This window comes from Diaporthe batatas (assembly GCF_019321695.1).
Source record: "Diaporthe batatas strain CRI 302-4 chromosome Unknown Contig00014, whole genome shotgun sequence".
Classification (NCBI taxonomy): Eukaryota; Fungi; Ascomycota; class Sordariomycetes; order Diaporthales; family Diaporthaceae; genus Diaporthe; species Diaporthe batatas.
Window position 1 is genome coordinate 1016176 of NW_025408561.1, and position 27424 is coordinate 1043599.

General features: G+C 35.0%; 4 protein-coding genes across 4 annotated transcripts; 3 read left to right on the plus strand and 1 right to left on the minus strand.

Annotated features, from left to right (window-relative positions):
- Window positions 1-113: 113 nt before the first annotated feature.
- Window positions 114-2322, plus strand: KVR01_010754 (uncharacterized protein; the record flags this gene model as incomplete). The annotated part of the gene is made up of 2 exons (XM_044788457.1): window positions 114-118; window positions 543-2322. 2 exons carry the CDS (start codon window positions 114-116, stop codon window positions 2320-2322), a joined length of 1785 nt encoding a protein of 594 aa, XP_044639901.1.
- Window positions 2323-2877: 555 nt separating this feature from the next.
- On the minus strand, window positions 2878-3423 carry KVR01_010737 (mRNA splicing protein SMD3; the record flags this gene model as incomplete). Its single annotated transcript, XM_044782076.1, has 3 exons — window positions 2878-2986; window positions 3083-3212; window positions 3315-3423. The coding sequence occupies 3 exons, from the start codon at window positions 3421-3423 to the stop codon at window positions 2878-2880; spliced, it is 348 nt and encodes a 115-aa protein (XP_044639884.1).
- Window positions 3424-9534: 6111 nt separating this feature from the next.
- KVR01_011060 (uncharacterized protein) lies at window positions 9535-10511 on the plus strand. Its single transcript, XM_044786052.1, has 2 exons — window positions 9535-10077; window positions 10164-10511. The coding sequence occupies exons 1-2, from the start codon at window positions 9613-9615 to the stop codon at window positions 10281-10283; spliced, it is 585 nt and encodes a 194-aa protein (XP_044640207.1). The 5' UTR covers window positions 9535-9612; the 3' UTR covers window positions 10284-10511.
- Window positions 10512-24533: 14022 nt separating this feature from the next.
- KVR01_010842 (uncharacterized protein) lies at window positions 24534-27324 on the plus strand. Its single transcript, XM_044794108.1, has one exon. It carries the CDS (start codon window positions 24734-24736, stop codon window positions 27191-27193), a length of 2460 nt encoding a protein of 819 aa, XP_044639989.1. The 5' UTR covers window positions 24534-24733; the 3' UTR covers window positions 27194-27324.
- Window positions 27325-27424: the final 100 nt, after the last annotated feature.

Sequence of the window (27424 nt, forward strand, 5' to 3'; positions counted from 1 at the left end):
TTGAAGGCGGGCGAAGGAAGTAACGAGCTGACGGAGGTGCTGCAAAGGGGCCTAGGGAAAAGGTAGAGGCAACGTCGGGTGCTTGAGGTCAACGTCTGGTCGGGGTTAAGTCGATGGGGCGTGGGGCCGCATCTACACTAGTAAGTGGACAAGTGATGATGGGGAGGAGACATGGGTGACGCTGGGCAGCGGCATGATCGGCGGAGAAAGTACCTGCGCTAACCCCAAACCCAAGTCTCCGGGTCCAAGCTCTTCTGGAAGCTGCCCAGGTGTGTATTTGCCCCGAGCTCCAGCCCCCAGCCCCAGCTCCAATCCCGACTCAAGCTTTCACTCACTCCGCGTGCCCGTCCAGACGTCTATTCGTCGCGCGCCATGCCACCACGACTGAGCCTACGGTCTGTCGCAGGCTGCCGCCCAACTTCCCTGCAGAGGGTTGCCACGAAGCCAGCATCCAACGTCTGCTTGTTCTGTTCCCTGGCGGCCCGTCCCAACTCACCGGCGCCTCGAAGGCCGCGGCGCAAATCTCTGGCGACGCGTCGGAGCCAGTCCACCACCGCCCCCGGCCCCTCGTCGAACCCGCGAAAAGAGCTCCAGGATGCCCTCCAGGAGCTCCAGAAGCATGCCACAAACTACGTGAACCTTTCGCGGGTGCAATTGGCCCTCAACGCGCTGCGCCAGCAGGCCGGCCAGGAAACCGTGAGGGTAGCCGTCCTCGGGCTGACCAACGGACCCGGGTCGGGACAGACAGCCAAGGAGGTCCTGCGGCTGCTGCTTGCAGACCCGTTGTCGCCGGAGCAGGACTGGGAGAAGGAGTTGATGAGCCATGACGCGAGACAACCTCTGATAATCCGCGTCGGGGCAGATCAGGAAGCCGGTGCAAGCGGACACGGCGAGGGAACCATGACGTACGCGAGGGGCGGTCTGCTGCACGAGTTGGCTGTCTCCTCGCCGGGACTCAATGGCAGGAACCTCGAGATCCTGCTTACAGAAACCAACCCGCTCGCCGACTCGACTGGAGGTGCGTTCCAGAATTTCGAGGAGACCGCGCTGGTGCCGACTGTGGATATTCCTACATCCAACACCGGGAGGTTCACCCCTGTCACGACACCAGTCCACAGAGCTTTGCTCGTCACGGATGGGATACTGGGAGCCGCCTCGTTGGCAAATCTCCCTCTACTCCCTGGGAAGGGCGCAATAGCCGCCGCGGTCAACACGCCTGGATATCAACCCGAAGACCAATCGGCTTTGCCTTTTGCGACCATCGACGTCACAGCGGCTGCCGAAGGCTTGAATGCGCTGCGCCAGAGCGTAGACCGGGGTTTCGAGTACGAAAGGCTATGGTTCAAGAGCAACCTGCCATCTATCACGGCCTGGCTCAGGTCCGGGGTCACGGCGGCGGGAGAAGGGGTCACGAAAGACGCTGTCCGAGAGTCGATTGCGTCTATCCTGTCCAACACTCACGCCAAAATACAGCACGAGGAAGCCCGCATGCTGTCCTCGACACTATCGGTCCAGACGTCCACCGAAATCCCTACGCTAAACGCAGCGCTGGCAGAATGGGCCGAGAAATCCCATGCGGAGCTACAGGAGCAGCTCGACAGGGCATTCACAGGCAGGCGGTGGCGGAAGTTGAACTGGTGGAAGCTCTTCTGGCGCGTCGATGACGTCGGCGTGCTGTCGTCCGAGATGCTCTCGCAGAGCTTCCTGCCGGGCGCGGAGCGGAACGTCATTTTCCTCGCCGGCAAGATCGAGGGATCCGGCATTTTCGGTCAAGACGCCCGCGGCAAGACGCCGTATCTGACGCCGACAATAGCTTCGACCGCGAGGCCAGCTGACGCGGGAGCAGGTCGAACGCCCGCTTTGCAACCTGTCCAGGATGGGCTGTCTGGTACCAAGTGGCCAGCCCACATCACCTTCACTCGCAACTATCTGCAATCCCGGACGGTGCCAGCCCTGCAGGCCCTGGCGCAGAGCCTCGTGTTCCAGTCGGCCGGCTTCTCGACCCTCACGACCTCGCTCGGCGCGCTCATGTACCTGTCCACCTTTGGGGCGTCCGAGTCCGGGGCGGTCGCTGCCCTGGGCATCGTGTGGAGCCTGCGCCGCCTGCAGAAGAAGTGGGAGACGGCGAGGGAGTACTGGCAGAGCGAGGTGAGGGAGGAGGGTCGCAAGGCCGTGAGGGCAGTCGAGATCAGCGTCGGCGAGGCCCTCGACAAGGCCATGCGCGACGGCAGCAAGGCCAATGAGGATGCCTTGCTGTCCGAGCTGAGACAGGCCAGGGAGCTTGTGCAGAGGGCCGAGGAGGCATTGGCGAGACTGAAGTAATGGGCTCACTCTGGCTGAACAGGGGTATCATCACTGTATATCTCGTGTGCAATAGAAATATTTGTAAACAAATGGCCAGAAGACACATCTTGTCTGGCATCTGAAGCGCTTGAGTTCTAAGCATACAAAGCGCCCCGAACTTTTTGTGATTTCCTGTCAGCGCCGACTCGTATTGTGGACATTGGCTATACGTACGGACGCATCCCCCCAACAGGAGCCCTTTCACGTCCTGCACGGTGTCTCCTTGGTCTGCCCGCCCGTGTAAGCGCCCGCCGCCCAGTCTGAAATCTCTAAGCCATTCATGATCCAACGCCATCGAAATGCTCTCAATATTCCCCGTCGAGGATATATCTCCCAAGTGAGTAGTCGCATCGGTCGTGAATCTTCTTTGTCGTTCCAAATCGGTCCCGTTGCCTCATACACTCCTCACCCCATCCTGGCCTGAGCTTTGACTCCGACCGTGGGGCGCCATTCTCGTGTCGAATGCCCGGGACGAATCTCGCCTTCGTTGCCTCCACACCACGCAGAGTGGTGAGATCAAAAGGACTCCGTCTTCTACCTCCCACCACGGCCGCTCGCCCTGGCCCTGCTGACCGTGGCACGGCCTCTGGCCAGGCCAACACCACGGCCGCGGGCGTTCCGGCTCTTGAACATGGGCGCATTACTAGAGAGGCGGGTAGATACGTTAGTTACTGAGGCTGCCTGTCGCTGTCGCCCTCGTCCGGGGTCCCCGCTGGAGGATTGGAGTCCCTCTGCATACCGTAACATGTCTGGCACGATGAAGAAGCGAACGTGGCTGCCGCGGATGTAGACCTGTTCCAGGTGGCTGACACGGCCATCGCGCGCCGTCACTGTGATGTCCTTGAGCTGGATGTTCATGTTGTCCTCGGCTGTTCGTGGCGGGAGGGTTGTTAGCATGGCCGACACGGTGACGACTGGGACGAGTGCCAGAGCAAGGGGGAGGAAGGGGTGGTGTTGGGAGCGCTGCCTACCTTCGATCAGCTTGCCGCGGTAGGTCGTGCCCGAGTCGAGCTCCAGGGTGATGATGTGACCCTGGGCCTCGTTGAGGAGCTTGATTGGGATGCCGATTGTGGACGTCATGGTCGCGACCTGTCTTTCTTCCGAAGAATGGGCTGAGAGAAGTCGTGCCGGCTGTCTCGGTCGTGGGACTCGAAATAGGGTGGGAGCTCGCCGCGTCGCAGAGCTTGGGGAGGCGCGCTCGCTACCTACCTGGGCCGGAGGCTGAGATGCGACGCTGCAAGCAAGCCAGGCAGGCAAGCAGGGGGGAGCGCGGCGGCGCAGGATTTTCCGGGCCGAGACGCTAGATCAGTAAGTTAAGTACCTAGGTACTTAGGTAGCTGTGACATGGCCCCTCCATGCTCCGTTAGAGCCAAACATGACAGGACCATGCACATGGCTGATTCTTGCGCTGTCCATGGCCCTTGTTAAAGCCGGTGCCATCCAGAGCCGTCAGTTCACAGGTGCCGCTGGCGTGCACATGTGGTCGATGTCTTTGACTACAGCTTGAGCACTGCGGATGGCGCCGGAGACGAGCCAACTGTCAAGATCAGAAGTTGGTTCAAAGGCTGCATATCAATGTATTCGATTTTATCAGGTTTACTCGACGGTCTCTTGCTCATACCTTGAGCCCGGGCATTCCAGCCAGTTGTGCAAACACTGGATCCTGTACCTCAGATACAAGGAGAATGAACGAGTGACTAGACAACGTCTTCCTCGCCCTTGACTCGGTTGTCATACCACTGACGATTGTACCGATGGCATTGACATTGCACAGTCCAGCGAACCAGGTCCGATGTGCTCCACCAGCCCGTCCGGAAACTTCTGGCTGTCTTACCAAGTCTCATCGCCCAAACAGTAGGAAATGGAAGGAAAGACTGCTCGACTTGATGATATGAAATAATTGCCCGAGACTATTCGCCAGATCAAAATCGCTATGACCCTGCTATCAGGAAACTGTAGAGTGTTTTGAACACCGGGCCTGATGGGTAGTGCACGATGAGGAGCGTCTGGCTTCGGTCGCCTTCTCGGACGTTTGAGCATATGTTGAAGATGCATCTGAACAGACATGTGAAGACTATTCCTCATATAGGGAAGAGTTCCAGAAGGATATTGTGCAATTATATGAACCGAGAGCCAAACGTGGAGTTGATGTCTGCCAGATCAAGTTGTTCTTCAGGGACATCTGGATATAACACGCTCCCTAAAATATAATTCCAAGCGATGACGACCTGCACAGAGCCCGCCAGCCATTAAGGACGCTCCACCGTGAGGCAAGGGCCCTTTTTGCTTTTCGTCCAACTCCCCTTCTTCAATCTTCCCTCCTTTTCGTCACGCGCTTACACATCCACCACGATCCGGTAAGACTCAAAGGCCCCGGAATCCGTGCACTTGCCGGGCTCGATCACCTGGCAGAGACCTCGGCGCCCCGCTGCTGAAGAGACAATCGGCCTCTTGGTAGACGACGCCGTAGGACCATAGCTCGTCGACGTAGATATAGCAGTACTCGTACTTGGAGGCCGTTTGTGCACGCAGCCCCCGTCAATGTGAACTTTGACCCGGTGGTGACTGCTGTGCCATCGCCGCACGAGTCGCCGCAGTGGAGGTTTCCAGGTATTTGCCGCGGCACTGGAGGTCAGGGCCAGGAGGGTGGTTGATTTCGTGGAGATGTGCGCCACTTCTTCCTCTCTTATGAATGGGATCAGGGCCTTCGGAGGTTATGGTTGATAAAAAGGTGAGTGACTGCGGTGCGAATGAGAGTAGGGTTCTTTGTACCAGCCGGGCTGCGTTTTTTTGTCTGGCCTTTTGTAACGAGAGCGTACTGTAATGAATGAGTGATGGTTGGGGGAGATGTATGGAGGTGTGGTATATTATTGACTGTTTTATTTACTAGTGACCGATGATGAAGCTGGTCGGAGGACCCGTGAAGAGTGTTCTGTACGCGTCGATGCCGCTGATGAATCCTAGCACACAAGACCCCCCCTCCACCTACTTGGTTATTTTGATTAGCTGCTCAAGTGGTGACTGGTAACTTACCAGAATGTACGCATGTCAAGTGTACCCACTTAACTTAGGATACCCTCATAGTCCATGCCCAGCATCGCCCCCCATGCGACGCACGGGAAGCTCGAGTCAAAGACGGCTGGCCAGAGCTGGTGCTGCGTAATCATCACGACTGGGCAGGACGCGACGATGGGTGATGTGGCGTCCTGGCTCCCAAGACCTTCTAGGATCGGCGTTGACGACCGTTGTGCCCCCGGTCTGTCTGGGACACCACGTCTTCCGGGGCCGAGGTGCTGGGTTTCCTGGTACCCGCTCTGATGGGGATGGGGGAGATGGATAATGGTGGTGGTCCGCCCACCGATCCGATGGCCAGAACTTGAGAGCACGGAAGGTTGCGGGTCGACGAAGTAGCTCAGTTTCCCGGGTTGGAAAGAAAGAAACCAAAAAACCAAAAAAAAAAAAAAAAACCAAAACCAAAAAACCAAAAAAACCAAAAAAACCAAAAAAACCAACCAAAAAAAAACCCCCCACATGCCAGATTTGGGTGGTATCGCCAACATCAATCAGTCAACAACTACTTAAGCACTTGGCATGTTTCTAAAAATCTGCGAACGGCCCTCCCCTATCTCGACGCAATCTTGTGGACTTCCAGGTTACTTCAAAGAAGGGAGATATTCAAGAACCCAAAATAAGGTTGACTCAGGCTCATATCTGGTAGGGTTCAGCACGGCCATGCTAGCAAGTATTCTTATCTGTGGACGTCACCGGCTGTAAGGTTGGAGGCTGACCAATGGTCTTACACTATTCCGTGGTGTCTGGAAGTGGGCAACTCTACTCCGTAATAGTATCTACTAAGTAGGTACTTACCTACCTAAATATTCATCCCTTACTTAAAACTACCCTTAAATTTAAAATAGGTATAAAGTTAAAGTTTAATTATATTAAAAGTAAAGTAAGGTATATTTAAAATAAGTTTTATTAAATATAGTTAAATTTAATTAAACTTATTTTATTTATATATAAATATTTAATATTAAAATATATTAATAGTTTAAATTTAAATTAAAATTAAATTAATTTATATTATAATAATTAATAATTTAATATATATAGTTTTTTAAAAGTATAGTATATTAATAATAAGTTTATATTATATTTTATTATATTATATAATAAATATTATAAGTTTTTTATTATATTAAATTATATTATAAGATTATTAGGTAAGTACCTTTATTGTGATGAGGAGGAGGATTATTGGATATGGAGGAGTATGATGATGAGATGGGTTGATCTGGAGGATTAGAGGGTGTCGCTTATCTTAGGTCTTGGACAGTATAGAATCTTAAACAGTTAACCGTGAGGTCAGGGGCGAGGGGCCCCCAGACCCGAAAGCTTTCCTTTACTCCCGGCTTCAACTGCTGTTGGATCTAAGCTGCTTACTGTACTTGAACTGTGTAATTATCTAAACCGCTTAATAACGAATTGATCATATTTTCCAAACGGTCATTAAGCAAAGTTTTCATACTGTAAGTTTCAACTCTTTCCGTAAAAGTATGAGGCTCACAACCTGCTGAGAGTTGACATGTTTCTGGCACTCAGATGCAAAATGACGTCAATGTCAGTATTGAGGGACAAGTCCTGCTTATCATTTACCCCATCTTATCTATGATTTCTATAATGCCATACTCCCCGTCACCATGACTGCGACTCCAGCTGTAAGTAAATATCCTGATTTCCCACCACACCTAGAAGCTCGCGATTCCCTCATAGGCTCAGTCGAAGCTGGGATCATTCTGTCCCACAAGCTGTCCAGCCGCGGCGGCGTTGTGTATTGTCTGAATACAAGTCTCCAAAAAATCAAGATCCCTCTGGTGCTGAAGGGTACCCTGAGGCGTCCAAGTAATACAGTCCAGCGTCACGGCTTGGTTAGTATGTATGACATGATTGTTGTCAATGTATAGCGGGGGTGTATTCGCGTTGAACGGAATATTCCCAGCTACTGGTGAGTGGACTCTGTTGTCCACGTCCCAAACAGTACCCCCATTGGCACTAACGACACTTAGGGCTTGGCCTGGAGGGAGTCGCTGATTTGGGTTCCACCAGAATATCATCCAGTGAAGGCCAACGTTCAAAAAGAGATAGATTGGTCGGTTTGGATGGGCAACGTTCAGTCTTCGGACAGCTTGGCCCATAACCTCCTTCCACGTGCTTGGAATGTCATCGGAGGGTGCCTTGCATTCGACCCAAATCAAATCTCGCTTAAAGATCTGATGAGTTGGTGCTGGCGGTGGTGTGAGGACGTGGACGGACGAAACAACGACGACATCAGGGATTTGTGTTCTATTTGCTGATAGCGGGATGCCTCGGTAAGGGTGCACACAGACGTCGTACTTGGTGCCACCCAGTGGGTTTCTCGGGTAACCTATGCGGCAGCAATGTGGTATCAGAATTCAGAACTCATGCGATAAGGGGAAGCAATGGCGACCACAGTCGCAGGACTGCGCCTTACGGTCCGGGAAATATATGCGTAGTATATTAGCCCAAGTATGCTGGTTAACATCTTCTTTCGAATAGTCATTTTGAGTCCGCTCATAAAGCTTCAGGATCCTATCCCAGGCCATCTCCTCAGGATCATAGAAGTGGCTTAAAGATGTCAGTGTACGTGGTCTAGGAGGACTTGTGCTTTTTAAAGACTCACCGAACCGGCGCAGCCATTGAGAGTGAAGGTGATAATAATAGCTTGGAAAGATATTTGGCTTTGCTTGAGTATGACTTCGTTTACTTTGTAAGACGGAGAAGAAAGGTTTTTGATGATGATGCGAATGTATACCCTTTCTGTCGTGACCTCCCGTATTTAAATATTCCGAATGACCATCTCCAGCAAACCGCAACTGTGAACAATGCTTCCAACGGCGGGCCAACAAGATCCAGAGATCATGTATATTTAGCACGGATGTTGGTTGATGAGTACGCTTTGGAAGGCCTGAAGGATCGCCATTTGACGGGACGATGAATCCTTCATTACTAGGACCCAATAGGAATCCGTAAGGCTGAAAAAACCCACTCTCTGACCTCGGCCCACGCCGGCACAACGCGACCAACAAGGACAACTGAAACAGATGGGGGCCGACAGTGCTCCAGAGAAGGCCACGAAAGTAAAAATAACATTGAATGGTTCTGATCGTGGGCTGCAGCGAGGCCTTCTCTAAGCTACTGGGTATAAAGTCGAGCGAAGTTGGCAAATGTCGAACAGACTGTTCTAAGTCGAGCATCAACTTGACTTGCAATCAATTACCAGTATCTCTAGACTAATCATTAGGTCTGCATCCCTCACATTTCTATTATCGTTGATATCACCAGCCAAAATCATGTCAGCAAACAAACGTGAGTGAAAACTCCTCCCAGTAGACTCAATCGCCAATATGGCATGACGATACTGAGGCTGTCGTTCTAGTGTCGAGCTCCATGAAAAAAATGGCCTTGGGCCCACCTGGCAATGCATTGCCCCCAAAGTCAACATCCACCGCTACCAGGCCACCGCCCGCGAAAGCTCGGCCCACGGCCCCGGCCCCGGCAACTACCCCGGTCATGACCACGGCGGTCAAGCCAACTCAGCAGCGGGCACCTGCGGGGATCGTGATCACGGACAAGGACAAGGCCAAGGCGGCTTATAAGAACGCGGTGAAAAATCGTTTGTTCAAGCAAGTTAATGTCCAGACTACTGTCATACCACCGATCTGTATTCGCGAAGGCATGGTTGTGTACGACGCGAAGACCAATAAGAGTGTTTTCAGGCCGGCGAAACGCTGAGTGGCTCAATCTCAAGAGGCTCAACTTTACAAGAGGGACGGGTGAATTCTAGGAGCACGTAGTCGTCTAGATGGGGTGAGATGGGAGGGATGGAAACAATACAAGGTCGCAGGTCGATGCAACCCAATACGCCCTTGTGTGTGAAAGGACGCTGGTGACGAACCCGAAATAAACAGAGGTAACCTTTGTAGTGGGGCACATGCCGGTCGACCCGCACCCGACCTGTGTAGGCACCAGACCCTGGCCACTCCTGCCTGCCCGTGCCGTACTGTGCCGCACTAGGTTACAGGCAGCCAAGGCCCCACACGCGTCACTCATTCGTTCATTCACTCATTATATAAATGTGCCACTCACCCAACGTCGGCTGAATTTGTCCAAATGTTTTTCTAGACCGCCAGTGCACATCCAGATCCAACCTCCCCCAGCACAGTACAGAATCCATACCCCGACGCCATCATGGCCGGCCCAGATTTAGTCACCGCCCTCCGCGGCTTCAAGATCCGCACTACCACGCTTAATAAGTTTCTAATCGCTTATGGCAAGCCCCTTGGAATAGACTCCGCATATATCCCACCGGCCTATGACTATGATGATAACGGTAACGCTACCGATGAGATCTCGGAGGTATTACGTGCAAATAGCGGTCTTGCTAGTGTTCTACTCGTTATGCCTTCTGTTGAGGGCCACTCCCGCTCCTCCTGGGCTTATGTAGCCTATAGCTACGCACACATCTACGCGCAGCGTAACATTACTCCCCAAGATCCTGCAGAGCAGATCCCACAAGGGTTTGAAGAGCTAAGGCAGGATGTGCTCAAGCACAGCTCGAGCTTAGAGGAGGGCGAAGGCTTGATGGGTCTTTTCGTCGTTCTCACGGAGGATCGGCCAGGTCCAACTCCGCGAGAGCTCCAAGAACGCAACCGGGTACGAATTGATTTTTGTTGACCACTTTTTAACATGGCATTAGGTGAACCTGTTTCGAGCAGTGCCAGCTAACTTGTTAAAACTAGACCCCGATTCTATGTGGTCTTTGCGATCAGACTTTCGATATGTGGTCAACTCGCCAGGGGCATCGAAACAAAGTACACGGGATGCATGAGGAAATTGATGCCTTGCCAGATAATGCTTGATTCCGGGATTTCTAGTTGTAGGGTAGGATGGACGGCGCGGAGGGTTTTGATGACATCGCTCGACTTGGATAACCAGCGCCAAGAAGTCACTCGCTAGCTATCAGCTATCTAAGAAAGCCGGAGGTTCACGGTGCTCAATCGCATACCGCTATACTTTATGAATCCTAATGATAAAAAATTTTCGTGAACCCGTTGCAGGATAGGTTCCGGTGCGAGAAGCTTGTGGTCGACATTGTGACTTGGTCTTGTGCCCACGAGCCCCAGCGGGGATGATGGAAATCCGGAAATATAGAGATCCGCTGGGAGAAGGAGAATGCATGTGTACCCCTGAAGGGTGACGAGTTGAAAGGGCGCTGCGAGAAATACATTTCAGTCCAATTGTCCTCATCTCTGTGAGCTTGAGAAATCCATTTTTGAACATGAATCCTATCCGAGGTCTGCTCTAAAACTTAACATTATTGAATCACACTACCTAGGTATTGAAACTGGTATAACATTACAATGCATATGTCCTTATCTTACCTATCTGGACCTTGGTAAAAATGTATTGTAAATTGGGTAACCGGCCACTTGAAGTAGTATCATCATTGATTGGAGATGTACTAGTTGACTTGTTTCAACACCAGTCATCACTCGACCTCGGTTCGTGCTCCCCTGCATCTAGGCCCGCCGCGGATGAGTGTTGACATTATATCCGTACTGGCACGACATGTTGTCGGGAGCGATGCCTTCCAGCCTTGTCTGTGCGGTACGAGGCCTTGAGCCACGTGCCCACGTACTGTATTCTCTTTCCACTGTTATTGGCACTGTATTTCTTCAAACGCTAGGTCTTGAGCGTTTACCACTGTATGAAGGCGCTACGTACATTTTACATGTATGGGGATTAAAAACGAAACCACTTGGCACGACATGTTAGATTGCGTGCTCGGACCTATACCCGGCACGGAAGCGGACCCAGCACCAGCAGTCCACGGGTGTTGCACCGTGTTGGTTACCAGGAAATCGTTACGTGATGAGAATTGCCAACAGCACATTCCGTCTCTTTCGCTTACAGGGCCTCCCTATTTTCTCGCCCTAATAGCGTAATTGTGACTCAGTATTGTGCCCTTTATATATATATAAAAGTTAGAATATATTTTAGGTAACTCTTTCTACTCTCTCTATGAGCCGCTTAATTCTTTATTTATTTAAATATTCTTTTATCTATAATAATTAATGTGTAATAATCGATGAACGGACTATTAGTATTAGAGTGAATAGAGTTAGATAATTTAAATTATCTTTATAATTAATTTATATAAAAATACTTATATATAATTAATATTTCTATACTTTTTTATATTAATATATAAATATTTTTAAATCTTTATTTTATTTATAAGTTATTAAATTATATATTAATTAATATAAGTTTTTATAATTATTTATTTATACTTTTAAAGTTAATAACATTTTAAAGAAATTTAATATTTTTATATTATAGTTTTATTTAAACTTTCTTTATTTCTATAAATATTTAATTTTAAAATAATTATTATAATATTTATTAATAAATATTATAATTAAAGAATTATATATTTTATTATTATACTTATTTTTAAGTTTTTATTTTAAGTTTTAATTTTATATATAATTTTATAATATTATTAATATATTATTTTTATTAAACTTTTAAAATATTTAATTATTTAAATTTATTAAATTTATATATTTATTTTATTTTATATTATTATCCTTTAAATTTATATTTAATATTTCTTTTATTACTTTTTTATAATTATATATTCTATATATTAATTAGTTTAAGTTTAATAATTAAAAGTTACTTAAATAAAATAAAGAGCTTTTAATAATTTAAATAGGTTATACTTTTTATAATTATATTTAATTATTTTTACTCTTACTTTAATTTAAAATTTATAAGAAAATAATTTTAATAAAAGTGTAAAGGTGAAGAAGTTATTTAAGGAATTTTAATAAAATATTATAAAGTTTATACTTCTTTTAAACGCTCTAATTTAATATATCGTCTTTAAATTATTTAAAATACTTTTATTAAATTTATTATTTTATTTATAATTATTTATATAATTCTTAACTTTATTATTTTTATAACTTTTATTATATTTTTATATTTATTTTATAAATATTATTACTTTATATTTAATTAATAAAGTTTTATTTTTATTTTTATTATATTTAATTATATTTTAAGTTTTTATAATAATATATATAACTTATTATACTTATTTTAATTTAAATAATATATTAATATAAGTATTTTTAAATAAGTTTAATATTAATAATTATTTTTTATAATTAAAATATTATAATTTATAATAATAATATATTATATATTATAAACTTATATAAACTATTATAGAAGGGATATAGGAGAGGTAAAGCTTTTAAGTCTTACTTAAAATTATAAAACTTTAAATAATATTTAATTTATTTAAGAAAGAAAGGAAGGGAAGAAGGAAGCTTTTAACGGTCTTAATATTAGAAGAGCTTAGGGCTTTAAAGGCTATAAGTAATCCGTGCGCTTAATTATTTACCTTAACCTTTAGTTTAATACGATTATAATATAAAGTATTATATAATATAAATATATTTAATATAAATAACTTTTAAAAATATATTATAAAAGGTATATTTTTATTATTTATAATATAAATATTTTTATTTATAAAAATTAATTAAATAAATAATTTATTAAACTTTATTTTAATAACTTTAATATTAATTCTTTAAATATTATATAAATATAATTATAAAATTAAAGTATATAATTAATATATTATAATTAAGGAGTTTATTTTAATTAAGGAAATATTAGAGGAGGAGATTAATATAGTAAGAGAGTTAAAATAATGCTAAGGCGGGCTCTTAATAGGCGAGTTACATTTTGCACCTACCAGTGTATTAATCGAGAAAGTATGACCCCGTGATTATTTCTCTTGGCACAGTCAATCTGGTTGGCCATTGTCCCAGGGTTGTCTTACTGTGACCTAGAATAGTCAGCGGGTCCCGACTATGTAGAGTCCTTTCGTCAGCCGTCTTTATTAGGACTGTTGGGAACTTTGCAAGTGAGTTCAGACCTTGGATAGCTGAATCAAGCTTGACTTCGTATCTGCCCCCGCCCCCCGTAGTTTCCAGGATGCCACGCTGCTGATTATGTCCGGATAGTTCCCCGGCCCCCCAGGAGAGGCCGGTCACAAGCGCCACCACTGATCTGCTTGTTCGCCAGTGCGTGCGGGAGGCCGGGGAGGTTGGCCTAGATGAGTGGGACCCTATGTTTCTTTGGTATAGGAGTTCGAATCGGTACTCTATGTGAATCCCTTTTATTAAGAAAGTAATAAATAGTAGTAGAATTTATTTAATTATAAGTTATATTAAATCTTTTAATTTAATATATAATAAAAATAAATATAAAAATAAAGTTATTTTATTATTAATAATAATATATAATTTTAAATAAACCTTTTTTATAATATAAATATTAATTAATATATTAATAAAATTTAAATTTTAAATATATTTTTATAATAAAATATATTTATTAATATAAATTTAGAAATTATATTTAAATATTATATAAATAATATAATAATTTTAAATATTAATATAAATATTATAAATAATATAATTTTAAAATAATAATATTAAAATTAATATAAATAATATAATTATTATTATAAATTAAAATAAATATATTTTAAAATATTTAATAAATTTAATATTTTTAAAATAATTATATAAATAATATTAATATAAAATTAAAATTAATATTTTATATTTTTAAAATATTTTTAAAAATATAAATTAAATTATTTTAAAAATATAAAACTTTTAATAATAAATAAAGTTTTTAATATATATTATTTTAAAATTAAATTAAATATATAAATTATTTATATTTTTAATTTTATTATTAAATTAAAATAAATAATTAAAGTTTTTTTAAAATAGTTTTTAAATTTAATTTAATTAAATTTATTAAATAAAAGTTTTTATAATAATTTTATAATTATTTATAATATTATTTATTATTAAAGAATATTTTTATATTAATATATTAAATTATATTTAATTAATTTAATTTAATATTATTAATTTATTAAAAATTAAAATTATTATAAATAATAAATAAATTTAATATTAATAAATATTATATAAAGATATTAAATTTATTATATAATTTAAATAAATTAATTAAAATAAATAAAAATAAAGTTATTATTATTTTTATTAAATTTTAATTAAAATATAATTATTTAAATATAAATATTTAAATATAATTATTTAATTTATTATATTATTTAATTAAAATATAATTAAATAAAGTAATTATATTTTATTATTATTTTAAATTTATAATTTTAATAAATTTATTATAAGTAAATAAAAATAATTATTAATAATTAAATTTATAATTATATAAAATAAACTTTTATTTTAAAAGGTTATAATTATTTAAAATAATTAATATATTTTTAAAAATTAAAACCTTTAAAATTTTAAATTTAATTTTATTTTAAAATAAATATTAAAAATTAAAATTAAAATAAAAATAAAGTTTAATAAAATTATAATAATATAATATAATTAAATAAAAATTAATTATAATATTATAATTATAAATACTTTAATTTTATATTAAAAGAAAATAAAATATATATTTTTAATATTTAAATTAAATAAATATATATTTATTTTATTATAAATATATTTTAAAAGAATTAATATTTAAAAGAAAATTATATATATAATAAAATATTATAATTTTAATTATAATAATAATATAATATAATTATAAATTTCTCTTTATAAAATAATTATAATTATATATTAAAAACTTTAAATTAAATTATTAATATAATTAAATTTTTAAACTTTTAATTTTTATTTTATTAATAAATTAAAGTTTTATAAAATTAATTTATATATATATATATATAAAATTAATATTTATAATTATTAAATCTTTATTTTTATATAAAGTTTTATTTATAAACTATTTATATTTTTAATTCTATTATTAAACTAAAAATAAATAATTAAAGTTTTAAAAATAAAATATAATATATCTTTTAAAAATTAATTTAATTAAGTTTATTATATAAAACTTTTATAATAACTTTATAATTATTTATAATACTATTTATTATTAAAAATACCTTTTATATTAATATATTAAATTATATTTAATTTATTTAAATTAATATATTAAAAATTAAAATTATTATAAATAATAGATTATTTAATCTTAATATTATTAAATACTATATATAAAGTTACTATATAACTTAAATAAATTAATTAAAATAAATAAAGATAAAGTTATTATTCCTTTAAAAGTTCTAACTTTATTTAAGTAAATACTTATTTATTAACTTTATAAATAAACACCTATTTATTAACTCTATTATATTATAAATAAAACCACTTAAAAGTAGTTATTTAGTTAAACTAAGAGATAATTAAATAAGATAACTATACTTTATTACTACTTTAAGTTTATAAATCTAATAACTTTATAAATAAAAAGAAATAATTATTAATAATTAAATTTATAATTATATAAAATAGACTTTTACTTTTAAAAAGTTATTAATATTTAAAATAGTTAATATATTTTTAAAAGTTAAAAGATTATAAATTTAATTTAAAGGAAATTAAGATTTATAAAATTTTAAATTTAAACTTAAAAACTTTTTTAAATTTAACTCTCTTAAAAAAGAATTAAAAACTTAAAAAGGTTTAAATAAAATTAAATAAAGTTATAATAATATAATATAATTAAATAAAAACTAATTATAAAATTATAATTATAAACTTTTTAACTTTATATTAAAAGAAAGTTTTATTTATAAAAGTTTTTAAATATTAAATTTAAATAATATTTATATTTTTTAAAAATATTTAAATTATTTATATTATATATTTAATTTTTAATAAAATTATAAAATAATTTTATTTATTAATAATTTTATATTTATTTATTATTTAATATAATTATTATTTTAATTTTTAAATATAATATTTTAATTTATATAAAAACTTTTTTAATTTTTATAATATTTTAATAAATAATTAAAAATTTATTTTTATTTATATAAAATAATTTTTAAAATAAATTTATAATTAAAAATTTATTATTATATTCTTATATATTTATATTTTATAATAAATAAATAAATATTATTTTAAATTAAAAATTAATAATAATTATTATAAAAATAATAAACTATAATAAATTAATTATTATAAGTAAATAATAAATAGTTTTTATATATATAAATTAAACTTAGTTAATAAGTTTAATTAACTTAATTAAATATTTTTATACTTAGTTAAATAAACTTTTAATTAATATAAATATATATTACTTAACTTAACTATAACTTCTTATATATAAATAAGCTTACTAATATTAATTAATTACTAATAAACTTTTAATAATAAAGTACTATTTTTATTTATTAAAAATATTTATTAAAATATCTAATAATATTTTCTCCTAAAAAGTAGATTATATTATTATTATAAAGAGAGTCCTTAAAATATTTAAAACTCTCCTTTTTATAAATAGGAATACCTATACTATAATTAATTATAATAAAGTCTTTAAAATATTTAAAACTTTATTATAAAAGATTAAATTATAATTATATAATCTTTAGGATATTTAAAACTATATAGTTATAATTATATCTATTATATATAACTACTTATTAAACCTTTTACTAGGTAATTTAACTCTTAAGCTGACTAGACCCTTACGGTAAGTAATAACCTTATAAGTGAAAACTTCGTGTGCTTCTCTTAAGCTAGTATATCAACAAGCCCTCATTTGGCTGCCTGCCAGCCAACGCGTTTAGCAGCCCGTTTAGCAGACCGCCCTACCAGCCCACCTACCCTACATCACCCAAGCAATCGACTAAGCAAGCGACTTTCACACCCTCAACTTCTCTCTCTCTCTCACAACACCCAAGCAGAAGCACTCTAGCGTCATGGCTACCCACAACCCCCAAGTCCTCTCTAAAGATAAAGTCATCCACAGCTATTATAGGCGCACACCAACAGTACCCCTACTACAAAAAGAAGTCCAAGTCAAAGACCAAGCTAAAGAGACATATTAGCGATACCCACAAGGAGGAACACATAGCAGCCCAAGCCCAAAAGGCTAGTTAGATTACTTAAGAGATTAAGCACCCTACCCAAGCCACTTCTAACAAACAATTCTACACTCAATAACAGCTTTTCGGCCACGATTAACTACGTCAGCGGTGGCTTCTCGAAGCACGTTAGGCAAAGATGACGATCTCACAGACCAAGCGACTGACTATATAAATAGGGTGGGAGCGCGCTTGCCAGATGAGGACTACATCTAGAGCGCCCAACCAACCCAACCAACCGACTGCCCGACCAAGACTAAAAAGGTGCCAGTGTGGGAATAGTAGGCTGCAGTGGATTAGCCACTGCAAGCAAGCGATAGGTGGTCCGTGCGTACGCACGGGCCAAGCCTAGTCAGCAGGTCTGGCCAACCCAACTGGGCGCTTCTGCGCCCAGCCAGGCAGACCTCTAACCAACACGAATACACACCACTTGACTTAACTACAACTTCTTACACATAAGTAAGCCCACCGACAATTATAAATAAATTATTTAAAATAATATTTAAATATTTAAATATATAAAGTTTTATAATATAAATAAAAGTTTATTTTAATTTATTATCTTTATTATTTTAAAAAAGTTATTTTTAAATATTAAAAATTATAAAAACTATTAAATAAATAATAAATATAAAAATATTTATAAAATAATAAAGTAATAAATAAAATAATAAATAAAATAATATAATATATTAAATTAAAAACTTTTATAATATAAATTTAAATAGTTTAAAATATATTAAAAGTATTAAAGTATTTTCTTTTAATTTTAAACTTTAAAGAGTTAAGTTAATTTATTTTTATATAAATCTTTTAATCTTTTAAGTTAAATTATTATATTAATAAACTTATTATTATTAAATAAATTTATTATAAATATATTTATTTTCTTTTATTTAATTTATAAATTATTTTTATTATTATAAAATAATATATTAATATTATTATAATAAAAGTATTATAAAACTTTAAGTTAATTATTATTTAAAAATATTATTAATTTTAATTATATATTTTAAACTTTTATTAAAAGTTAATTATATAATAATATTTAAAAATAAATAGTATATTATATAAATTATTTATATTTTTAATTTTACTATTAAGTTAAAATAAATAATTAAGGTTTTAAAGAGATAAAATATAATATATTTTTAAAGATTAATTTAATTAAGTTTATTATATAAAACTTTTATAATAATTTTATAATTATTTATAATACTATCTATTATTAGAAAATACCTTCTTATATTAATATATTAAATTATATTAGTTTAAGTTAATACTATTAACCTTAATATAAATTAATCTATTAAAAGTTAAAGCTATTATAGACTATAAATTAATTTAATGTTAATAAGCACTATATATAAATACTAAATTCACTATATAACTTAGGTATAAGTTAATTAAAATAGGTGAAGATAAAGCTATTATTCCCCTAATTAAAGTTCTAGCTTTATTTAAGTAAATATTTATTTATTAGCTTTATAAGTAAAACTACTTAAAAGTAGTTACTTAACCTACTATATAATCTACTAAATTAAAAGATAGTTAAATAAGGTAATTATATTCTATTATTTAAGTTTATAGTTTTAATAGCTCTATTATAAATAAAAAAGAAAAAGTTATTAATAATTAAATTTATAACTATATAAAGATAGATCTTTACTTTAAAAAGTTATTATTATTTAAAATAGTTAATATATTTTTAAAGAAGTTAAGGGATTATAAACTTAATTTAAAGTATATTTAGATTTATAAAAATTTTAAATTTAAACTTAAAAATATAAAGCTTTAACTTACTTAGAGAAAAAGGTTAAAAACTTAAAAAGGTTTAAATTAAATTAAACTAAATTATAATATAATAAAATAATTAAATAAAAATTAATTAAAATTTTATAATTATAAGTTTTTAACTTTATATTTAAAAGGGTAGTATATTATATAAAAATATAAATTTAAATTTTATATAATATTATTTAAATATTTAATTAATATTATTATATTTATAATTTATAATTTAAATATATTATTTAAAGAAGTTAATAAATAAAATATTTAACTTAATATTAAATTTTTATAATTAATTTTAAAATAACTTTATTATTTTAAAAGTATTAAATTATTAATATAAGATTAATATATTTAATAATATTTAATATATATATTAATAGTTTTACTTTAAAGTTATATAAATCTTTTATATATTTTTATAAAAAGTAAGAGTTATAACTTTATTTAATTATAAAATTTAAAATTAAATTTATAAATATAAAGGTATATCTATTAAATTTAATAGTTTTTTAAAATATTAAAGTTTATATAATATAATAAAGTTAAATATAAATAATTTTAATAATTAATAACTATATTAAAAGTTAAATATTTTTATATAATATAATATATAAATATTTAAATAAATTATTTATAATAGTAATATTAATTATATTTATATTATAATTAATAAACTTAAAAGTTATATATAAATTAATAATATAAAATTTAAATTTTTATAATAATAATAAATATTAAAATATATATATTTAAATAAATTTTATAAAACTTTATTATAAAAGTTATTTTATAATAAATTATTTTATATTAAAAGTTATTTTTATAAAAGTTATTTTATAAAAATAAAAAATAGTTTATTTTATTAATATAAAAGTAATACTTTATATATATTAACTTACTTATAAATTTCTTTATTTATTAAAGTTTATAACTTTATAATTTATATATATAATATATTATAAATAATCTTACTTTATTATATTTATAACTATTTATTTTCTATTAACTTTTATTTATAAACTTTTATTATAAATTATAAATAAATATAAATTTAAATAAAAAAGTATTTTATTAATTAATTTTTCTTATTTTATTTAAAGTATAATATAAATTAAACTTTATATTAATTATTAAAAAATTAAAAGAGTTTATAAGTATTTATTTAAAATTAACTTTAAAACTATTAAATAATATATATAATATATTATTAAAAAGTATTATTATTTATTATTAAGTTATAAAAATTAAATATAATTAAGATTTTATATTAAAAGTTATAATAATAGAATATATTAAAGAAAGATAAATTATAATAATAAGATTTATTAATATACTTTATTTTATACTTTAATTTTATAAAAATATATATAATTAATTAATATTTTAAACTACTTTTAAAATAACTTTTATTATAATTTAATAATTTATTAATAATAATTAAAGTTTATATTAAGAAATATAAATATATTTTAATAATAATAAATAATTAAAATTAGTTTAAATAATAGTTTATAATAAAGTAAAATAATTTTAAAAGTAAAGTATAAAAGTTAAAGTATATTTAAAAGTATAATTTATAAAACTATTTTATAACTTTTAATAAAAATAAAAATATAATATTGTTATTAATTAATTTAATATTTATATTATTTTATATTATTATTATAAAAGTATTATAGTTTAATTAAAATTAAAAGAGTATTAAAGTATTATATAAAAGTTTTAATATTTTTTAATAAAGGGTATATATTTATAATTTTAATTTATAATATTATAAAATAACTATCTTTATAATCTTAAAATTTTCTTTTAATTAATAAATTAAAAGTTAAGTATATTTTATTAAATAAAATCTAATAGATTTTAATTTTATTACTATAAAATATAAAGATAAAATAGTATTTAAAAGGTAGTATATAAAGTAAAGAAATAAAATTTATAAATATAATTTTATTTAAAGTAGAATTAATAAATATATTATTAAATATTATAAGATTTATTATAATAATAATAAAATAAATATAAAAATAAAATTATTAATAATTTAAATAATAAAAGTAATAATAAAATATATTAATTCTTTAATTAATATTACTCTTAAAGATAAAAATATTTTTACCTTTATTACTATTATTACTATTTATTACTTTATTACTACTATTACTATTTATTACTTTATTACTTTTAACTATATTAAATAATTAAACTCTACTTTTAATATTATTAGAAACTTAAATATTAAAATTTAATATAATTTTAATTATTAACTAGTTTACTATTAATATATTAATAGTTATATTAAAGATTATAAATCTTTTATAAACTTAAAATAAAGTTAGTTTAAATTATTAGTTTAATAGTAAACTTTTAATAATTATAATTATAATTATAATTTTAAATATATAAACTCTCTTTATTATCTTATAGAAGTAAAGCTATTTAATTATAGTGTAAAAATAAATATTATATTAATTTATTTAAAATAATATCTTTAAATAATATTTACTTTCTAACCTTCCTTTTTAAAAATTATATTATTAATAATAAAGTTATAATAAACTTAATTAAAGTTTTAAAAGATTTTTATAATATTAATTTTAAGTTTAATATTTATATTATAAATAAAGTTATAACTATTATTTATAAAATAAAAGTAATTATAATATAAGTACTTTTTAACTTATTATAATAGATTTATCTTATTTTATTAAAGTATATTATAATAAAGTAATTTTATATTTAATTAATTTAAATAATAAGTATAAAAGTAAAAGTAATTATTAATTATAATATTATTATTATAATAATAAAAGATAAACTATTATTTAAAAACGTTACTATCTTTAAATAAATAGATTAATATATAAGTTATATATTTAATTTAATATTAACTTATACTAATATTACTTTAAGTAACGTTACTAACTTTAAAACCTAAGTTTAATATTTTTATATTCTTTACTTTTATAATAAGTGATTTATAAAAGAGTATTTTTAATAAAATAAGTTAGATTAAATAGGCTATTATATTATTATTATTTAATTTAAAAATAATAGAGAGTTAAATAAATATAAAAGTAAAATTAAATATAAAAATAAAAGTAAGTTTATAACCTTATAGTTAAAAATATTAAATAAAGTGTATTATAACTACCTTCGTTTATAGTTAATTATTAAAGAAATAGTAATTTAATATACTTAATTTAAACTAAGATTATATAGAATATTTAAAGAGTAAAGTAACGTTAAAAGTAATTTTAAACTAAGTTTATATTACTATAATATTTAAATATTAGAAATATAATTATAATATTAAAATTTATAATATATAATAAAAGAATTATAAGGTATTTTTATTATATATAACTTATTTTTAAATATTTTATAGAATAAAAGTAATTTATTAAAATATAGTTTAAAAACTTTTATTAAATAAAGGTTATATAAATTATTTATAAACTTAAACCTATCTATAAACTTTAATTTCTACTTACTTACTTTTAATAAAATAAGTAATAAAATATATAATAATTAAAATTTATAATATTTATACTTTATTATTTCTATTATTTTCTTTTATAAAATTTTATTTTTAATTAAATATATTCTTTTATTAAATTTAATATAAAAAGAATTAAATATTTTAAAATCTTTATTTTATAAAATTAATAATAAAATATTTAAAAATTCTTAAAGTTAAAGTTTAAGATTTTAATTTTTTAATTACAGATTTTTAAATTAATATATTTATTTAAGTAAATTATTTCTTTAAATAATAAAAGTATTAAAATTAAAAGAAAAATTTCTTTTATATAAAAATTATTATTAAAATTAAAATTTATTTATAAAAGATTAAAAATTAAAGTTTTAAAAAATTTATAATATTAAAATATTATAAAGAAATAAGTTATAATAACTTTAATTTTAAAAATACTTTTTTAAATATTATTCATATATAATAAATAAATTTAAAAATATTCTAATACTTTTATTTCTTTTAAAAAGAATTTATTTATATTAATATATTAATTTAAAAAAACTTTTAATTAAAAAAATTAAAATTTTAAACTTTAACTTTAAGAACTTTAAAATATTTTATTATTAATTTTTATAAAATAAAGATTTTAAAGATATTTAATTCTTTTTTATATTAAATTTAATAAAGAAAATATTTTTAATTAAAAAGTAGGATTTTATAAGAAAAAATAATAGAAATAATAGGGTGTAAGTGTTATAGAATTTTAGCTATTATATATTTATAGCACCCTCTACGCTAAGGGTGTAGGGGGGTAGGGAAGGCCTGCCCCCTGGGTACTTGTGAGGTAATATCAAAGGGACCGCAGGCTTGGATGTGACTTGGCAGAATTTCGTTGCATCTGGATCTAGAGCTTGATTGATGTTTTTGACTGCCCCTTATCGATTAGGCCTATATAATTTGTTATGTCTAACAACTATTATCTTAGATATCCAGTCCTGAAGGATAGACTCCATGAGCATGAGAGACTTGCGAGATTCCTGACTAGACTCACTGATAAAGCGCGTGCTGTGAAGTGTTGAGCCGGATGTGTGACTTGCTGGAACTCTAAAAGCGACCCCAACACCCCCACCCCCCCCCCCCCCCAAAAAAAAAGAATACTAGCTGTAGGTTGACTAATTACCTAGGTAGGTAGGTAGTCAGTGTAGCCAAGACTGAAATTTCCCGGCGAGAATTGATCAAGAGGTCCAGAGGACGCCGGCTTTTGTGACATGTGAGACGTTGCCGCTCTCTCTTCCCTTGCTGGAGAGGATGCAGTTTTATTCACGTTCAGTGCGGAATAATGCACAATGTTTGACATGCATGTGGCGTATATACTCTGTACCCGTACTGCAGATGCATGGCCGCCCCTGCCCCATCAGATGCGTAAGTCCTTAATAAGTATTTATTATTTTATTATACCGCCGGCTGACGGCCTCGTTCTGGTATTTTCCCGCCTGGCCGCCGGCATCGCATGCATGGCGGGCTGTGTTTCCCGTCCCTGCAGCAAAATCTGGTTGAAGGATTCAAGAGGTGGGTTAGATAGGAGGCCCCCAAGATAGGGCCATTTTGCCTTATACCCAGGTGGGTGACCAAGTGTACCTAGAGGGTCCCTTGGGTGTTGCCTAAGGTGGGTCGCCCCGGTTCGCCAGCCCGAACTCCCCTAGGCTCCAAGCCCCCCGGGGCACCGCCAGCATACCTGGATGCGGCTAACACGGCCAGCCTGGGCCCTGGCTCTTATCACCACCCATGGCCAAGCTTGCATCAAAATGAGATGCAAAAGAGGGAACAGCAAAACCCACGGGGTTCCCTCCTTGGGCCCTGTGGGCTTTGATCGTGACATGGTCCTGTTGTTGCTCCTCTTGACCTCTTGACCTCTGAGGCTTGCCAAGCCCTTACCGGGTCGGCCAACATCGTCATCATCATCGTCGACAACAAAGTCAACATCAATACCAAACATGACCCCTGTCCGCCCACGACCGACGCCTGAGCAAGAGCGTAGCCCTCAATCACACGCCCAGGACAGCCAGACTCTTGTGTCACAATCCTGGCTTCCTCTTGTGCTCGCCGTGTTATACGTCGCCCTGCTGGTGGTTCCCTGGGTCCTGACGTGCAAGATTGCAACCGAGCCAGCCTTTATCATCAGCTTGTCCTCTAAACATATCAGCTACTATGTTCAGAACGGGTGGGTAACTTCCATCGACGTGCTCAACTCGCTCGCCACTGTCCTTTCGCTGCCCATACTGAGCGCCCTGCTGGCTCGTGCAAGCGTTGTCTTCTCCCAGCGTCGTCGCCCAGCCCAGGCGCTCAGTCTCCGTCAGCTTTTCGCCCTCGCTGATCGAGGCTGGTACAACCTGTCCAAGGCTGTATCATCCGTCCACTCGTCGCCATTGTTGCGACTTGGATGCCTGTTGCTGTTCATCTCAATCCTCCTGCCGCTCATTCGATCCGGTCTGGTCTCCTACGACAACGTACCCATCTCATCACACTGGCCCGATTCATACTGGTGGGTTATAGAACAGATTGGTATCAACCCGAGCCCCGCTACGCTCAGGTCAAAAAGTGCCTATCAACCAGCGGTGACCAGCGCCACGCGCACAAGCCTGCGACTGGTCACGGGAGGGATTGACACGAATCTGTGGCCAGTGTGCAATGATCCCGACCCTAGTAGCGCTTGTGGTTTTCGCTACGGCCCCTATGATATCGAGCAGAGCAGGCTCAGCAACTTCTGGGAGTCCGCTGACTCTGCCACCGGAACTGATGGACGATTCGAGACCAACGGCTCAGCTTTGATGCATGCCTCGACCTTGAGAGCCGGCTCGTCTATAGGAACATACAAGGATAACAAGCTCGGGGCTTATGCCCTTGGGTTGAAAAGTGGTACACGATGTGAGAATGTTCCTGCGCGAGACGTCGAGGAGCAGTGTACTCGTTCTACAGACAACGGGGACCTTTCTGATGCTGCCCGTGGCTGGAACACCAGCCTGGAGATCCCGCAACAATTCCGCCTCAATATATGCTATCCCCCGATCGAAGGAGACCCTTGGGAGTCTGCCAACGCGTCGCCATGGAGACCAATCAAGTTCACCGAACACCTCTACGTCGGTCTCGACGATCCAGACTCCCACGAATGGGAGTGCTCAGGAGGCTGTGATCACTTGGGCTCCAGCAGCGGCCTCTACTTCCACTGCCAGGCAGACTCTATGATGAGTTATTTCGAGATGGGAAAGGCTAGCACCAATGGCATGCCGGGTCGCCTCTTGGAACAGATGCCTGCGGGCTTCGACACCCCTGGCCCGGCTGAGCCGTCTGCCGGGTCGTCATGGTACCCTTATTTTGGACCCCTGAAGACCGCAACAGTGGCCATGTTTGGCAACGACAGTTGGTTGGACATGCTCAAAGTGGCCATGGAGGATGTGGAAGATTCAAACTTGACAATTGCCGCCGCAATAACAATTCTCTGTTCAATGAGACCCCTCGGCGACGCTGACGGCTTCAACGACAATGAGGCGTGTAGAGACGCCGTATACCCATCCCATACATTTTATGAAACGCCTGCAGTTTTGTTTTCGACTTTTGTCCGCGACATGTTGAAGCAATTCCAAACCGGAAGGCGGGCCAGGGCGACACTCAACACGGCGACCTTCTACGCGAACAGCGCCCTACTGACTGAGCTGACTCAAAGAGCCGACGATTCTCCCGCCTACAAGTACGGCATTCAAGAGAGCGACGAGCACCTGTATGTTCCGGTTCTCAGTTTGGCTGCGATCGTGACCGTTTCCATCCTCGTCGGCGTGCAGGTCGTTGGAATCGTCATCCTCCTCGTTTACCTATATAGCAGCAAGGTGTGGACATGGACACTGGACGCTATCGCAGTCGCCCGTATTGGCTCCCAGCTCTCGGGGCTGGACGTATTCCTGGTTCCATGCGAGACAGGAACGCTGGGGCCGGCCTGGCTGACAGTGGATGCCGCAAAGCAGCTGGAACAGACGGACGGACTTGTCGGATCGACCTGCCTGACGGGGCAGATTATGGGCCATGACGATATCGAGATGGCGACCATGCCACCGCCGTACGCCCCGCGGGGTGAGGAGCCGAGCATCAGGGAGGAGAGCCGACTGCCCGGCACGGCGGTGGCGGCTCGGAACACGGTCACCTCAGACCATCTTGCGCCCGAGTACACGCCACCTGCAGAGGAGCACACGACGCGTGCGCCTAGTGGGGAGGCTGAAGTCGCCGGTGGGCGCGGAGGCTTCAGCGAGGTGGCAATATCACGTGCGCCATCATCTGAGCCGCCGGGCGCTGTCTTCCCAACCGTGCCATCAATCGAGGCGCTTGCAGTCGGAGGGCGAGGCCTCATCCCACGGCGAGGATGGAAGAAGGCTGATAAACCTCTCCCCCAAACGGCAGCAGAGTAGTAGTTTGTTCGACTCGGTTGATAAGGGGTGGAGCGTATACAGGGACCACCCTGAAGTAATGTTTGAATAGATTTGGCGCCATCATAGATAATACCCAATATTTGCTATAGAAGAGAGTTATTATTCCAGTCTCCTGTCACCGCCATAACAAGTGGCATGGGGTTGCCGCGGCTTTCATCTTTTCTCTGATCACAATTTAGGGAACTCAGGATATGGGTCAAGACATGTACG